Source organism: Notechis scutatus, unplaced genomic scaffold, assembly GCF_049901735.1.
Source record: "Notechis scutatus isolate UNSWTSFEM ecotype Mainland unplaced genomic scaffold, rNotScu1.2 NSCUSCF19, whole genome shotgun sequence".
NCBI classification, from domain to species: Eukaryota; Metazoa; Chordata; class Lepidosauria; order Squamata; family Elapidae; genus Notechis; species Notechis scutatus.
Window position 1 is genome coordinate 636,072 of NW_028263146.1, and position 16,585 is coordinate 652,656.

Below are 16,585 nucleotides of genomic sequence, written 5' to 3' on the forward strand. Positions count from 1 at the left end.
CACAGAACCGGCGAAACGCTCGGGAGATGGACGGGCGCAGTTCGCCCATTCCAAGTCTCCCAGGATTCGGTGGGGAAGGAGGCTTGGAGACCCTCCTGGCCAGTTGGTGTCTCCTTTCACAACCATGGAAACTGACCAAGGAGAGAAGCAAGCTGGGAAGAAGGCGAAACTTCCTACTAAACAGGGGGGACCATTAACCAGGGGGACTCCTTGCCACCAGAAGTTGTGGCGGCTCCATCCCTGGAGCTATTTAAGGGGAGAGACTCGCTTTAAGAGAGTCACTTGTCTGGAAAGGTGTAGGCTCTCCTGCGGGGCTGGACTAGAAGACCTCCAAGGTCCCTTCCAGCTCTATTTTGATGGAAACTCCAGTTTCAAGCCAGGGTCGGGGCAATTTTCACAGCCAGCTGGCCAGGCCACGATGCTTTGCTAGAGGAGATCCAAACTGGCCTTTTAGCGGGGGGGGGGGCGGGATAATGATGAGCATTCTTCCCTGCCTCAGTTTCCCTTTGGTGTCCCAGACAGAACAATTGGGGAAGTGTCTCCGTTAAGCTAGTTTTGGCCCTGGGGAAAGAAGGCCCAGGAGGGGTTCTGTCCTATGCTGGAGGGGTTCAAACTGGTCTCTCTCTCTCTCTCTCTCTCTCTCTCTCTCATTCTCTCATTCTCTCTCTCTCTCTCTTTCTCTCTCTCTCTCTCTCTCTCGTTTTCTCTCTCTTGTTTTCTCTCTCATTCCCCCCTCTCTTTCTCTCTCTCTAGTTTTCTCTCTCCCCTCTCTCTCTCTCTCTCTCTCTCTCTTCCTCTCTCCCTCTCTTCTCTCTCTCTCTTTTCTCTCTCTTCTCCCCTCTCTCTCTTCCCTCTCATTCTCTCTCTCTCTCTCTCTCTCATTCTCTCATCTCTCTCTCTCTCTCTTTTCTCTCTCTCTCTCTCTTCTCTCTCTCTTTTTCTCTCTCTTCTCCCCCTCTCATTCTCTCTTTTTTCTCTCTCTCTAGTTTTCTCTCTCCCTCTCCTCTCTCTCTCTCTCTCTCTCTCATTCTCTCTCTCCCTCTCATTCTCTCTCTCTTTTTCTCTCTCTTCTCCCCTCTCTCTCTTCCCCCTCTCATTCTCTCTCTCTCTCTCTCTCTCTCATTCTCTCATTCTCTCTCTCTCTCTCTTCTCTCTCTCTCTCTCTCTCTTTTCTCTCTGTTTTCTCTCTCTCCCCTCTCATTCATTCTCTCTCTCTCTCTCTAGTTTTCTCTCTCCCTTCCCCTCTCTCTCTCTCTCTAGTTTTCTCTCTCCCCTCTCATTCTCTCTCTTTCTCTTCTCTCTCTCTCTCTCTCTCTCTCTCTCTCTCCCTCTCTCTCTCTCTCTCTCTCTCTCTCTCTCTCTCTCTCTCTCTCTCTCTCTCTCTCTCTCTAGTTTTCTCTCTCCCCCTCCTCTCTCTTCTCTCTCTCTCTCTCTCTCTCTCTCTCAGGCCAGGCAAAGGGCAAAGCCATGAGCTTTGCCTCTCTTTTAAGATCGTTTTTAAGATCCCTGCGGAACCATTGAGCGAATAAAACTCTTGGCTGTTGGGATTGCTCGGGGGAGGAATTCATATCTGGTCCAGATAAAAGCCCTGTGGAAGAGCCGGGAATAATAACTGCATCCAGTTTGGGTTCCCCGCATTACAAAAAAAAGGGTGTTCAGACTTTGGAGAAAGTGCAAAGAAGAGCAACTAAAGGTGATTAGAGGCCTGGAGACTAAAACATGGGACAAAATAAGCAGAAATTGGGGTCTGGCCACTCTAGAGAAAAGGAAGAATTGAGAAGAATAGAAATATTCCAGGATTTGAGGGGCTCCCCCAAAGAAGAGGGGGGGGGTGTCAACTTTTTTTCCAAACGACCAGAAGGCAAGATAAGAAACAATATGTGGAAACTCATCCAGGAGAGACGCAACCTGGAATGAAGGAGAAGCTTCCTAACCGTGAGAACCACGAACCAGTGGAACTGCTGGCCACCAGGAATCGTGGGCGCTTCATCACGGGAGGTTTTTTAAGGAGAGACCGGACAGTCACTTGTCTGAAATGGTCTAGGGTCTCCTGCTTGAGCAAGGGGGTGGACTAGAAGACCTCCAAGGTCCCTTCCTGCTCTATTTTGAATTGCGCTTTCCCAGTGATCCCATGAAATCGTCTTCCTCAACATTCGAAGCCCACGTTTTTAGGGTCTGCCTCCTGGAAGGAAGAGGAGTGACGCCCCTGTCCTGGGGAGCAGGTCCCACTTAGTGCTCCACTTCCCTTTTCCTATCCACGTCAGCCATTCAATCTCTTCCTTCCGGCGGCTGTTATGGATCCCATTTAAGTTCCTTTGGCTTTCCTACAAGATCCTCGCTGTTTTGCCTTCCCGTGTTTGCAGAAGTCTCTCTTAACCCTCAGCTCAGTGGAAGCTGGAAAAGCACAAGGTATTTTATTTTTATTTTTATTTTTGAGAACGTTCCAGCTTGTCTTTCCTTTGGCCTTCTTCTCAGGAAGATCCTTTGCACAAAAGGGTTTCTGTTATGAAATGAACTCTTCCCAGATCGAGCGGGCGTATTTCCTCTTCTCCCTTTCCAGGCAACCGGGGAATCCCAAAATAATGTCAAGGACCGTTTGGCTAGCCAGGTTCGAGGCGCGCTGTGAGTCCCAATCAGAAAGAAACAGAGATGTCCGTAAAGCAGAGCTCTTCCGTCTTGGCAGCTTGAGGAGTTGTGGATGTCAATTCCCAGAATTCCTCAGCCAGCTTGTAGATGGAAAAAAAAAGAAAGGAGGGAGGAAAGAGGAAAGAAGGAATGTTGGAAAAATGAAAAGGAAGGAAGGAAAGTTGGAAAGAGGAAGGAAGGATGGAAAGAAGGGGAAAAGGGAGAAAGGAAGGAAAGCTGAAGGAAGGAAGGAAGGAAGGAAGGAAGGAAGGAAGGAAAGGAAGGAAGGAAGGAAAGGAAGGAAGGGTAGGTTGGAAAAATGGGAAGGAAGGATGGAAAGAAGGAAAAAAAAGAACAGAAACCTGAATGAAGAAATGTTACAAGGAAGGAAGAAAAGTTGGAAAGAGAGGAAGAATGGAAAGCAGGAAGGAGGAAAGGAAAGGAGGGAAGGGAGAAGGAAGGAAAGTTGGAAAGAGGAAGGAATGATGAAAAGAAGGAAAAAGGGGGGAAAGGAAGGAAAGCTGAAGGAAGGAAGGAATGTTGGGAAAATGGGAAGGAAGTTGGAAGAAGGAAGGATGGAAAGAAGGAAAAAAGAAGAGGAAAGAAGGTATGTTGGAAAACCAGAAAGGAAGGAAAGTTGGAAAGGAAGGAAGGATGGAAAGAATGAAAAAAGAAAAGGAAAACTGAAGAAATGTTGGAAGGAGGAAAGAAGGAAGGAAGGAAACATTTAGAGGAAGGATGGAAGGAAGGAAAAAAGAAAAGAGGAAGGTGTTTTGGAAAATCAGGAAGGAAGCAAAGTTGGAAAGAAAGGAAGATGTAAAGAAAAGAGAAAAGGAAGACTGAATGAAGAAAAGTTGGAAGGAAGGAAGAAAAAAGTTGGAAAGCGGAAGGATGGAAGGAAAGGAAAAAGAAAAGGAAGGAAAGAAGGAATGTTGGGAAAACAGGAAGGAAGGAAGGAAAGTTGGAAAGAGGAATAATGGAAAGAAGGAAAGAGGAAAGGAGGTGAGGGAGGGAGGAAGAAGGATGGAAAGTTGGAAAGAGGAAGGAAGGAAAGAAGGAAGGAAAGGAAGGAAGGAAGGAAGGAAGGAAGGAAAGGAAAGGAAAGGAAAGAGGACGGAAGGAAGGAAGGAAGGAAGGAAGGAAAGAGGAAGGAAGGAAGGAAGGAAGGAAAGAAGGAAGGAAGGAAGGAAAGAGGAAGGAAGGAAGGAAGGAAGGAAGGAAGGAAGGAAGGAAAGGAAAGGAAAAGGACGGAAGGAAAGGAAGGAAGGAAAGAGGAAGGAAGGAAGGAAAGGAAGGAAGGAAGGAAGGAAGGGAAGGAAGGAAAGAGGGAGGGAAGGAAGGAAGGAAGGAAGGAAGGAAGGAAGGAAGGAAGGAAGGAAAGTAAGTCTCTTAAGTGGCATAATGTCAGAGGGATATCAATTCTTGGCAGCCGGGGCCTGGCATATTCTGGGGCAAAGCTACGCCCAGGAGCCCCTGAAAAAGCCACGAATGCAGCATTGGTGGCGCAGGGGCTCCCGAAGAAGCTCCTTTGGCATCAGGGCCCATTGCCCAAGGAGGGCCCGCTGGTCCCTGCGTGGAGGAGCAGCGGTGCCAACTTTGCACGCCCCTTGCCCAGGGCAGCTCCGGCAGAACTCCGGAGGGCTGGTGCTGTGGGTGAGGTCACAAGCAGCCCTTCTGGAACTCTGCGGTTGGCAGAAAGCAGCTGCCCCTTGCTGCAGAGGGCACCCTCCTCCCCAGGGGCAGGGAGAGGGTGCCCTTTTGGGGGGACCCTGGGCCTCTCCGGAAGACCAGTCCACCAAGCCCGAGGCTAAAAGATGCCACATCCCAAACAGCAACCCATTGGGTCACCTGCTGCAGGAGAGGAACAACGAAACAGGCTCCAGGTGCGTCTCGGTATGGGTTTGCATGGCCAGGTGGTACTAAGCTGGCAGGAATAGCCAACACCCCAGAAGATAGGCTCAAGGTCCAGAGGGATCTTGACAGACTAGAACCCTGGGCCGTATCTAATAAAATGAAATTCAATGTAGAGAAAAGGAAAGTCCCACACTTAGGCAAGAAAAACCAAAAGGACCCATATAGACTGGGTGAAACCAGGCTCAATAGCAGGAACTGTCAGAGGGATCTTGGAGTCCTAGTGGACAACCAGCTAAATAGGAGCCAGCAGGGTGCAGCAGCAGCCAAAAAAGTCAATGCAATCCTAAGTTGTATTAACAGAGGGATACAATCAAGATCAAGGGAGGTACTAATACTACTATATAAAGCCTTAGTAAGGCCACACCTAGAGTACTGCATCCAGTTTTGGTCACCACATTATAAAAAAGATGTTGAGACTCTAGAAAAAGTACAGAGAAGAGCAACCAGGATGATGAGGGGACTGGAGGCTGAAACATACGATGAACTGGTTGCAGGAACTGGGCCTGGCTGGTCTAGGGAAGAGAAGGACCAGGGGAGACAGGATAGCATCTTCCAATATTGGAGGGGCTGCCCTCAGAGAGGAGGAAGGGGCCAAGCTATTTTCCAAAGCACCTGAAGGACAGACAAGGAATAATGGATGGAAACTGATCCAAGGAGAGATTCAACCTGGAAATAAGGAGAAATTTTCTGACGGTGAGAACAATCAACCCATGGAACAGAAGTTGTGGTAGCTCCATCACTGGAGGCTTTCAAGAAAAAGGGCAAGGCTGCCCTGTTAATTCCAAAGAAGACAGAAAATGAACCAGACTGGGGGCAGAGGGAATGGTCATTTTCCTCCCCCCCACCCTTAATATTTTTTTAATTTCAATCTGCATATGCAGAACAATACATTAACAGTGTGGCATCAATATATCATATGTTTTAGTACTGGCAAAATTAATAATACCAATCATATCTCTCAATGCATATATTTCACATTAATTCATAATCCTCCAATGCTTATTTTCAACCTTTCAAAACTCTCTCCAAATGCCTACCACCCTATCAGTTAAACATACCTAGTAATCCCATTATTCAATTTTCTCCCTGCTTTTATTTTATTTTTTTTTAAATAAAAAATTCTCATTTGGCAAGCAGTGAGGTTCCAGGTTTCACATCTCAATACAAACATGACCATAGTTACCTGTTCATTATATTTGTTTAGTTTCATATTGCATCATCCTTATTGTTAAATTGTTTATGCTTGTCCAATTCCAATTCATGTTATTTTGATACATTCTCATATCTTATTTTACAATGTTATCTAAAATTCTCATCTCATTTCTGCTGTCATTTCTCATATTACTTTTTTCTGTCACATTTTGTCATTTTATCAATCCTTATCTGTAAATATAATTGTCCCCTCTGGTTAATAATTCGAGCTAACCACCTTCATTCTACCTTAATATCAATCTCCCTATCTAGTATATAACACGTATGTATGTATGGTATTCAGCTTTGTTCGGGTATTTTCCCACGTCATTATAATTGTGCTTTTAAAGTTGTAGCAACGTTTCGGCAGAATCTGCCATCATCAGGCTTCTGTATTGACTCACAGACGAACACAAGACAGAAGCCTGATGATGGCAGATGGGTTTTCTCCCGCGTAAGATTGGAAGTATCTAGGCAACATTTGATGAAGTCTCATTCATCATCTTCAGGCTTGTGTCTTGGCTCTGTGCTTCTCAGAGTGAAGCACAGAGAAGCACACTCTGAGAAGCACAGAGCTGAAGACAGAAGCCTGAAGATGATGAATGAGACTTCATCGAAACGTTGCCTAGATACTTCCAATCTTATGCTTCTGCATTATATTTTATCAAACACCTTATGAATTACCTATAAATTACAAAATACTATTTTCAATATATTCTTGCACATCACAACATATTACCTTGCGGAATCTCCTTCCTTACCCTTTTTTTTTTTCACCCATTATCTCTCATTCTTTGGACAATATACTTTCTTTTCATCCTTGTTTGTTTCCTATTCCTCTTTGTTTTCTCTTAATTCCCTTTTTTCCCATTCTTATTCCCCTCCATTTCTCATTCCAGTTATTAAACTTTTCTCTTGCCCTCTTTTGCTTTTCTGCTTTTTCCCTCTCCCTTTATCCATTTTCCGAACCATTCTCTCTTTTATCATCCCATCAGACCACAAATTTTTTAGTTCTAATTCCTTCCCCCCCGCCCCTGTTTAAATAATTGTTGTTCGTTTTGTCCTTCAATGTTGGCCTCTTCTTTATAGAACTCCTCCCTCTCTGGTTTATTTTGTTCTTGGGTATGCTGAGTCACCATTTCTAATTTCTGCAGTACATAATTGCGCGCACACATGTGCATGCCAGTTTGCCTGCAAGTGGCATTGTGCACATGTGCATGCCAGCCCGCCACATTATGTGGCCCAGTTGCGAACAGGTCACAGCCCGGGGGAGAGAGGGGGGTGGATCGGGGACCCCCCCGGTCTGACTTTATCTTCTGGTTTTCCTGCAGGACTAGGCCCCAGCCCCAGCAGCCTGTGGAGGAGCCAGAAGCTGAGATGTCGAAAGGCAAAGGTAGGAAAATGGCGGAAAGGGGACCACCAGGAGATCCGAGCCTAGCCGGCAGGGACAGCTTACCAGTGTTTCCCCCCAACCGTAGCCACTTCTAGCTGGAGTAAGAAACTTTTCATGAGGCCGTTGTAACGTTAGCCGACAAACAGTCGTTAATCAACGACTACCCATACAGGGTAGTCCTTGATTTGCATCCAACGGTTCAAAGTCACAACGGCCTCGGAAAAAGCGACTTACGACCTGCGTTCGCACAGACCTGAATCACCAGTTCGGATGCTTGACTACTGAGTCACTTAATGACTGGCTCCCACGTCCTGCAACTTGCAACTGTTTTTTGCCCAATTCCTGGCAACCAGCCAAGTCCACAGGGGAAGCCAGATTCACTTAACAACCGCATGACTCCCTTAACAACGGCCCCTGGGAAAGAAAGGGCGGGAAAAAAATGGAGCAAAACCCACTTAACCAATGGGCTCCATTTGTCATCGTAAGTCGAGGACCACCTGCAATAGGGTGGGAAGCGGATTTGGGGGAACGTGGGGAGGAGGGTTTTCTCCCCCTTGTGACCGTCGTAGAACAGGACGGCGTCCTTGCCTGCTCCCCTCCAGGGCCGGCCCCCAGTGCTGGGGGTCTGTGGACCACCAAGCGCGACGGAGAGGTCAAGCTGCGGATGGACGAGAGCGGCATCGGCTCCGAGACCCCCATCACCATCCACGACCTCTTCCTGGCCACCGTGGAGAAATACGGCCACTTGCCGGCGCTGGCTTCGAAAAAGCAGGGCCGGTGGTTCAAGCTGACCTACCGCCAGTACTACGAGGAGTGCCGCAAGACCGCCAAAAGCTTCCTCAAGGTCTCAGGGCGGGGGTTGGAGTTGGTGGGGGTGGGAGTGGGAGAGAATTGGGGAGGGGAGGGTGGTACGCACACGCTTCACTGCACCGCATCGCCATCAGTTCACGCGAGCCCTGCGAGGTAGGAGGGCTGTGGAAGGCGGCTGTCAACTCAAAAATATTTCTCTGGCCTTTTAGAGTTGCCAGCAGAAAAGGGAGTGGGAGCAGCAGTGCATTCCTTAAATGCTTCAGATAATTTCTAGGCGGCTGAAGCTTCTGGCACGCAAGATTATTACTGGGGAGCCTGATTGATGGCTCTTGGCTATGGATGTGTCCCATTGGAGGATATGTTCAGGGTTTTGCAGCGTTAATTCAGCGCCAGAAAAATTAAAACACCGATGGCTGATGCTTCATTTAACATCTTTATAAACATAGTACGTAGATTTTACAAACCAGTTGTAGATTTCTCCAACACGGAGCAAACTCAGACAGAAACAGGTTGCAAGTAAGTCACTTCAGTAGCCACTCAGGAGCTCAGAAACAGACCTCAGTTTCCCTTTAGTTCAGCAGGCAAGCAAGTTGGTTGGTTTCATCTTCGATAGACAGACTCCGAACTCGACATAGCTTCAGACCTGCAGAGCTTAATACAGAGCCACGCCTAGGCTACTTCTAGTTTCAGTTTCCAAACAGTCCTCATTGGCTGACTCGTCGCTGTGCCTATTCCTTGGCTGGCCTTGTTAGCAAGCTCTATCCCAGTTCATGAATAGACTCTGACAGAATATACATCCAAGGGGTGGGGGGAAGACCAGGGTCAAGAGAGAAAGGGTTGGTGTGTCTCAGAGTCAGCTGCACGCAGGTCATGCTGACATGGTCATTCCTAATAAATCATCTTTAAACTCTGAGAGATGCAGCTAGAGATTTGAATTGGGGGGGTGGATTGTCGGAGCCCTGACAGCGGCACTGGCTGGCCTTGGGACTCTGGGGGGTGGCGGCATGGATGTTTCCAGCTTTGGGGATGGGGGGGTCAGTGGGTGCTCTGAAGGGGTGGGGGTGGTGAGGGGAGGAGGGGTCTCACTGACGTCTCTGCTTCTCCCCCACAGCTGGGCCTGGGGCGGTTCAACAGCGTTTGCATCCTGGGCTTCAACTCCCTGGAGTGGTTCCTGGCGGACGTCGGTGCCATCTTTGCTGGGTGAGACCACCACACAGGCCCCGGCCTCCCCCTTGGGGGAGGAAAGAAAGGATGGGGCAGCCCCCACCTGGAGAGATCGACAACATCTCCGATACCGAGGAGGGTTCGAGCCCAGCCACTTCTTCCTCAGTCCCTCCCTCCCTCCCTCCCCTTCTCTTTTTTTTACGCTTCAGGTCGGGGCCGAGGGGAGGGGTCTCCGGCTCAGCCCCAGCCTTTGAAGGGGAGCCCCTTCCTTGGAGCTCCTCCTCCCTTCCTCCTTTCCCTTTCTCCTTCCTCCTCATTCTCACTCCCTCCTCCTCCTCCTCCTCCTCCTCTATGCAAACTCCACTTCTTTCTGGCACTTGATGGCATTACCTAGTTGGGTCATGAAACGTCTGCAAGGAAACCACCCAGCTCAGGTCCTCCTCCTCCTCCACCCAGCTCAGGTCCTCCTCCTCCTCCTCCTGCGGAGTGGAAACTGCCCCGGTGGGTGGATGAGGGAAACTGCACCCCGGGGCGGAGGGGCAATCACTAGCCACAATTTTCCTCGCTCCCTGAGCCCCTCGGTTGGAAGCACCGGAAGCCTCCCAAGGGTGGAAAGCCATGCAACCCCCTCCCCAAATGGCAGCGAGCCAATCTCCCCTGGGTCTCTGCCAGTTGGGGGTGGGGGGAGAAGGGTGGGCTTTGAAACGGTCTCTTTGCAGGGGTTTTGCCGTCGGCATCTACACCACCAACTCCCCCGAGGCCTGTCACTACGTGGCGGAGAATTGCGGGGCCAACATCATCGTGGTGGAGAACGACAAGCAGCTGCAGAAGATCCTGGAGGTGAGAGCCAGACAGGGAAGGGTGGGGCCTTGGGAGGTCTTCTAGCCCACCCTCTGGCCCAGGAGAGGGTTGTTCGTGAGGGCTTCCAGGGATGGAGCAGCGACGTCTCTGGGTGTTTGGATGGCCCACCCAACCTTTTGAGATGGAAACTCTCGGTCTCTTTCCCCCAGCAATATTAAGATGGGCGGACTTCAACTCCCAGAATTCCCCAGTCAGAGCTCCCAGGGGGAAGAAGGAAGGGAGCTGAGAGGGAGAGAGGGGGGGGTTAGAGAGGGCCGAGAGGCAGAGCCTGGGCCGTCCATCAGCCCTCCGATGGAGAGTCAACAGCCCCCAGGTGTGGAGGTGGCTGATGAGGAAGAGGAGGAACAGCCGGGTCCAGTGCCTGAGGATGCACAGAAGACAGGAGAGGAGAGCAGTGGAAATCTATGGGCCGGTCCTTGGGATGGAAGAGCCATGGCTGCTAGCGAAGCCCCAGACTCTGGGGATAAAAGGAGAGAGAGCAGTGGAAAAGCCCCAGCCATGGTGCTGAGCCCCTCTGAGGGATAAAAGGAGAGGAGAGCAGTGGAAATCTATGGGCTGGTCCTTGGGATGGAAGAGCCATGGCTGCTAGCGAAGCCCCACCCTGACTCTGGGGGATAAAAGGAGAGGAGAGCAGTGGAAATCTATGGGCCGGTCCTTGGGATGGAAGAGCCACTGCTGCTAGCGAAGCCCCACCCTGACTCTGGGGGATAAAAGGAGAGGAGAGCAGTGGAAATCTATGGGCTGGTCCTTGGGATGGAAGAGCCACTGCTGCTAGCGAAGCCCCACCCTGACTCTGGGGGGATAAAAGGAGAGGAGAGCAGTGGAAATCTATGGGCCGGTCCTTGGGATGGAAGAGGCACTGCTGCTAGCAAAGCCCCACCCTGACTCTGGGGGATAAAAGGAGAGGAGAGCAGTGGAAATCTATGGGCCGGTCCTTGGGATGGAAGAGCCACTGCTGCTAGCGAAGCCCCACCCTGACTCTGGGGGATAAAAGGAGAGGAGAGCAGTGGAAATCTATGGGCCGGTCCTTGGGATGGAAGAGCCATGGCTGCTAGCGAAGCCCCACCCTGACTCTGGGGGATAAAAGGAGAGGAGAGCAGTGGAAATCTATGGGCCGGTCCTTGGGATGGAAGAGCCACTGCTGCTAGCGAAGCCCCACCCTGACTCTGGGGGATAAAAGGAGAGGAGAGCAGTGGAAATCTATGGGCCGGTCCTTGGGATGGAAGAGGCACTGCTGCTAGCAAAGCCCCACCCTGACTCTGGGGGATAAAAGGAGAGGAGAGCAGTGGAAATCTATGGGCCGGTCCTTGGGACGGAAGAACTACCTTGTACGCTGCTAGTGAGACCCCACCCTAGTTCTGGGGATAAAAGGCAGGGGGTGGAGATGAATGGATGTGGCAGACGACGAATAGTGTCCCAGCCCGATGGACTTGTTAGTGAGAGAGAAAATTTTTGCCGGCGCTCCTAATAAAGGAACCTTTTGAGTTCACTTCAGAGGGTTGGTCGTGTTTGGGGAGCCGGGTCAGAACGCCGGGTTTATTCAACGTATTTCTAGGCCACCACCATAATAGAACAATGCTCACTAGCCTGGCTTGTAGAAAAAAGGCCCACATTTCTGACGCTAAGCGAGACACTAAGTGAACGTGGAGCCATTTTGGTTAAGTGAATCAATCGCAGCAGTTGTTAAACCTAGTCAGGTGGTTGTGAAGCGAATCTGGCTTCCCCTTTTGACAGAAGGTCGCAAAAGGGGATCACGTCACACACACACACACACACACACACACACACCGGGGACACTGCGACCATCATAAATAGGAACCGGTTGCCGAGCATCTGGATTTTCATCCCGTGACCACGAGGATGCTACAATGGTCGTAAGTGTGAAACATGGGTCGGGAGTCGCTTTTTCCAGTGCCGCTGTAACTTAAAATAGTCACTAAATGAACGGGTGTGAATTGAGGACTAACCTGTGTAAAAGACACCCAAAGCAAAATGAAGAGCCCCAGAGCACTCCAACCCTAGGACTATAAATAGTCCTCATTTAGTGACCACTGGCAATCGCAAAGTAACTTGACAGCCGATCCTCGCATTTATGACCTTCCCACGTCTGGAAAGCTGTAAATCGCGCCGTAAGTCTTGAGGGCGGTTTCATTTTAGCGGCCACTTTGCTTAGTGACCAAGCGGCCGGTCCAAACGACGGTTCCTCAACGAGGACTTCCTGTCGTTCAAATGAGAACATCCCACCCGGGGTCTCCAAAACAAAACGAAGTGAGACCCCAGCAAAGGAATTTGTAGGGTCTCTTCAGGGTCACAGTCGAGATCGGGGGGGGCGGGGGGGCTTCCCAATGGCTTGGCTTCTTCCTTGTGGGGCTAAAACTCAGAGGTGGGATTCCAAAATCCCAGCAACCGGTTCACTGCCCCATTGCTGGTTGGGCGTGGCCATGGTGGGCGTGGCCTACTGGAACTTCTGAACGGGGGAGTTTTTCGCCTTTTCCAGAGTCCGGAGGCTTCCCTCGGGCCTATGGGAAGACAAAAATGGCCTCCCCCCCCCCGGACTCTGGAGGCCCTCCGGAAGCTGGAAACAGGCCTATTTCTGGGCTTCTGGGCCGTTTTTCTCCCTCCCAGAGCCTCCTGCACTTACCTGCATCCAAAATGGACGACATGGAGACTCCTTGGGGTGGGTGGGGCCAGCTGGTCAGTTCAACTACTGGTTCAGCAAACCAGGTGTCCATTTAACACCCGGTCTGCCCAAACCAGTCCAAACCGGTTGAATCCCACCCCTGGCTAAACTTCACCCTAGAGGGGGTTTTGGGGGGTGATTTTTTTTCCCCAGGGGGATTATTGGGGAATCCCAGTGAAGACATTTGGGGTGAAGGATCTCTTGCTTGCCCCCCTCCCCCCCCCCACAGGTGGAGAAAAAGCTGCCTCTCCTAAAAGCTATCGTCTACTACAAAGATGACATCAAAGAGAAGAGGCCCAACCTCTACAGCGTGAGTAGCTTCCCTTCCCTTTCTGACGCTCCCCGACTTACGACCAGAAGTTCTGCAGCTAAACCAACGAAGCTGCTGAAGTGAATTCGGCCGTGGGATTTTACGGGCTTTTTTTTTTCCCACGGCGGTGACGCAAATCACTGTGGTGGTTAAAAAAGCGAATCGTTCAGTCGTTAAGCGGATTCCGGTTTCCCCTCCCACCCACCCCCCATTAGCTTTGCTTGCTAGGAAAGTCCCCTCGAAATCCCATGCAGGAACGTCGTGCTTCTGAGCGGCCCTCTTGGGCAGCCCTGGGCAGAGGGCAGGAGAGGCCAGTGGGTAGCGTCCCACGAGGAGGCCTTGTGCCTTGGAGTGCATGAAGCAGGGGTGTCGAAACTCAAGGCCCGGATTCAGCCCAGTGGGGTGCTTAGATCCGGCCCCGCAGGGCCACCCTGGAAACATGGAAGGGATTGGCCAGCGGTGCCTCTTGTCGGCGAAAACGGAGCTCGGGAGGGATGGATGCAGAAGGCTGCACGACAACCGCGCCCCACAACCGCCCTCTGTGTTAGCGCTGGTGAGCTGAGCTGTTTTTTTTAGCTCAGCTGAGGCGCAGCCATGTGTGCTCTGCCGTGCGGATCAGCTGAGCTAAAAAAAAACCAAGGGAAATATAAAGCAGGACAGACAAAAGTATAAATGCTGCATAATGATTAGAAAGATACCGGAATTTAGAAAAAGACCAGTCATTGAATTTAGAAAGGAAGGAGGTAATTAAAAATAAGGTTGAAGAAAGTAAGGTGTTGTAATGACGAGGCAGTCGAGTTGCTTGATCATGATCAACTGAACCATGATGAACTTTATTGGAGTCTAGTCTTGCATTTATACACATTTTTAGTAATCCTCCAACATTGGTTAACTTTGGTTACTGCTTAACTTTCGTTACTGTTTAGCATAATAATAATTAACACAATTAATTATCTCTAGTTAAAGTCTAACATATGTTGACTTCCTCTCTCTAATCCTCCTTGAGATTAGTGACTTTGTTTGCCTGAGTTGTATTTGCTTGGAAACATTCTTTATCTGAGGTTTGCCGTCCGAGATTGGAACATTCCTGCAATTACAACTCTACAGTAAGGGAAGGGGGAAATTATTGAGAAAGTGATAAAATAAAATTATAAAAGATGGCATAGAATAGAAAGATGAATATGTAAATTGAGTTTATGTCAGTATAGAGAAGTGATCACCTGGAATCATGCTGTCCTCAAAAAGATATTTGATCTGTATTATGTTTTGTGAAACCCCAATAAAATTTAAAAAACAATCAAACAAGGGAATCTCGGAGAGTTAAAGGTGGGGACAGGTGGGCGGGCCCAGTCAGAGGTAGTATTGGCCGGTTCTCCAAGCCAGGGGTCTCCAACCTTGGCAACTTTAAGACTTGTGGACTTCAACTCCCAGAGTTCCTCAGCCAGCTTTGCTGGCTGAGGAACTCTGGGAGTTGAACTCACAAGTCTTAAAGTGCCAAGGTTGGAGACCCTGCTCCAAGCTACTTAAAATTTTCGCAACCGGTTCTGCAGAACCGGTCTGAGCCAGCCGAATACCACTTCTTGACCCCTTCCAATGCACCAACTGCCGCCTCCTCACCCGAGGCTGTGCTTTTTTTTTTTCTTTCTTTCTTTCTTTCTGGCCAGTGGGAGGAATTCATGGAGCTGGGCAGGTCCGTCCCAGATGAGCAGCTGGACAAGGTCCTGGCCAGCCTGAAGCCCAACCAGTGTTGCACCATCATCTATACGTCGGGGACCACCGGGAACCCCAAAGGAGTCATGCTTAGCCACGACAACGTGAGTGCCTGCGTGCCTGGGGACCCCGGGGTTGTTTCTAGGGCAGTTTGGCATGGCCAGCTCGCCACGGGAAGAAGAGTTACACGAATATCAAAGAAATGGTGGAATAGAATGATTGAAGAAAGCAGGGACCAGAATGAAACGTGGCAGACAAAAAAAATTTTTAAAAAATTTATATTTATCTTAAATAATTGAATTGTTCAAGGCGAGTTAGCTGTGGTTAATTTACAAGTTTCTTCAGGCGCTCATTTAAATGCCCCAAAGGTGCATTTTATTTTATTTTTTTGCCCCAAAGGCAGCCGAGTTTGTTTGGTTTTCTCTTGAAAAGGTTTTGCTTCTCATCCAAGGAGCTTCTTCAGTTCTTCAATAAAGCACATGGCAAGTAGCCCCATTCCTCCTGAGGCCCCTCTGACTGGAAAGGGCCCCTCCTGGCTCCCACCAGCCTCGTCCGTCACATAATCAAGATGCACACAGTGATCGGTCATAAGTTGAGAACTACCTACATCTGTGGGTTTTCCCCTTAAAGGTCCTAAGATGCAGAGGTTTGCAGGAGCAAATAAATTGGTTGCGGAGACGTTACCGCATTTCCTGCCTTTTGCAGAACAATCTGTACGGGGCATTTAATATTTAAATTAGTGTCTCGGGCATCCAGGTCGTGGTTGACCCAAAGGTGCTTTTTGTTTTTTCAAGAGGCAACTGGACTTTCTTGGTTTTTCCTTGAAAGACGTTTCGCTTCTCATCCAAGAAGCTTCATCTCCGTTATTGATTTAAATGGGGGCAATTGCCGGAATCCTGACATTGTGTTTCCTTGAAGTGTCGTGATAACCCAAAGGTGGCCTGAGATTCTTGTGTGATCCCGCAGGGGGGCCCGACGTCCCTCCGTGGCAGCCACGCCCTCTTTGTCTTGCAGATCACGTGGACGGCCAGAGCGGCCGGAGAGTACGTGCACCTGAAGACGGGCTTGGAGGGCCAGGAGAGCGTGGTCAGCTACCTACCACTCAGCCATGTCGCCGCACAGATGATTGACATCTGGCTGCCCGTCACCTTTGGCGTGGAAACCTACTTTGCTCAGCCCGACGCCCTGAAGGTTAGTTGGCATGTCCTGCTTCTCCCTTTGGCAGACCGAGGGGGGCTTTTGCGGGGTGATCCTTTCACATCATCCCCACAATGGCAAGAATGACAGGGCTGGGAGGGACCTTGGAGGTCTTCTAGTCCAGTCCCCCGCTCAAGAAAAAAAGCTTACACCGTTCCAGACAAGTGGCTGTCCGGTCTCTTCTTAAAAACCTCCCAGTGATGGAGCACCAGCAACTTCTGGAGGGAGGTTGTTCCATGGGTTGATCGGTCTAACAACAGCAACCCTGCGAGGTAGACTGGACAATGGGTCAGAGTTGAAAGAGAAGTGAGCTATTGCCTTAAAATTCGAGCTCAGCTTCTAGTGACCCCCCCATGGGTACGGTCAGTGGTGGGATTTCCTAGTGGTGCACCATCCTGGGGATCAGCTGAGGTTGCCTAGGTGCTGCCCCCTAGTGGGGAAAACAAAAGTTCCCTTCAGTACAACTCGATTCCTTATTAGAGGCAGGTCTCCTTTTACATCTGCTCTGTTTAGTGACCGCTTGAAGTTAGAACAGGGCTGGAAAAGTAAACATTAGGACAGATTTTGGCACTTATAGCTGCTGCGGAGTCACCCTAGTCGCCATTTGCGACTTTCATGCCGGCTTCTGATAAATGGATCCTGCAGTAGAATCGCAATTTGAGGTCTCGCTTAATGACCGAATGGGAAGTGACTTCAGTCTGTCACAGTCCCACCATGTTTCATTTAACAA

The 16,585-nt window shown here is 49.8% G+C and overlaps 1 protein-coding gene across 2 annotated transcripts in view; it reads left to right on the forward strand.

Moving 5' to 3' along the window:
* The window catches only part of ACSBG2 (acyl-CoA synthetase bubblegum family member 2), a 52,076-nt gene that overhangs the window by 19,571 nt on the left and 15,920 nt on the right, over positions 1 to 16,585 (forward strand). For both annotated transcript variants that reach the window (XM_087948766.1, XM_087948767.1), the window contains exons 3-9: positions 7,062 to 7,123; positions 7,726 to 7,967; positions 9,045 to 9,133; positions 9,817 to 9,937; positions 12,868 to 12,948; positions 14,613 to 14,762; positions 15,673 to 15,849. In XM_087948766.1, the coding sequence (XP_087804892.1) occupies positions 7,062 to 7,123; positions 7,726 to 7,967; positions 9,045 to 9,133; positions 9,817 to 9,937; positions 12,868 to 12,948; positions 14,613 to 14,762; positions 15,673 to 15,849 (922 nt within the window). The remainder of the gene's footprint in view (positions 1 to 7,061; positions 7,124 to 7,725; positions 7,968 to 9,044; positions 9,134 to 9,816; positions 9,938 to 12,867; positions 12,949 to 14,612; positions 14,763 to 15,672; positions 15,850 to 16,585) is intronic.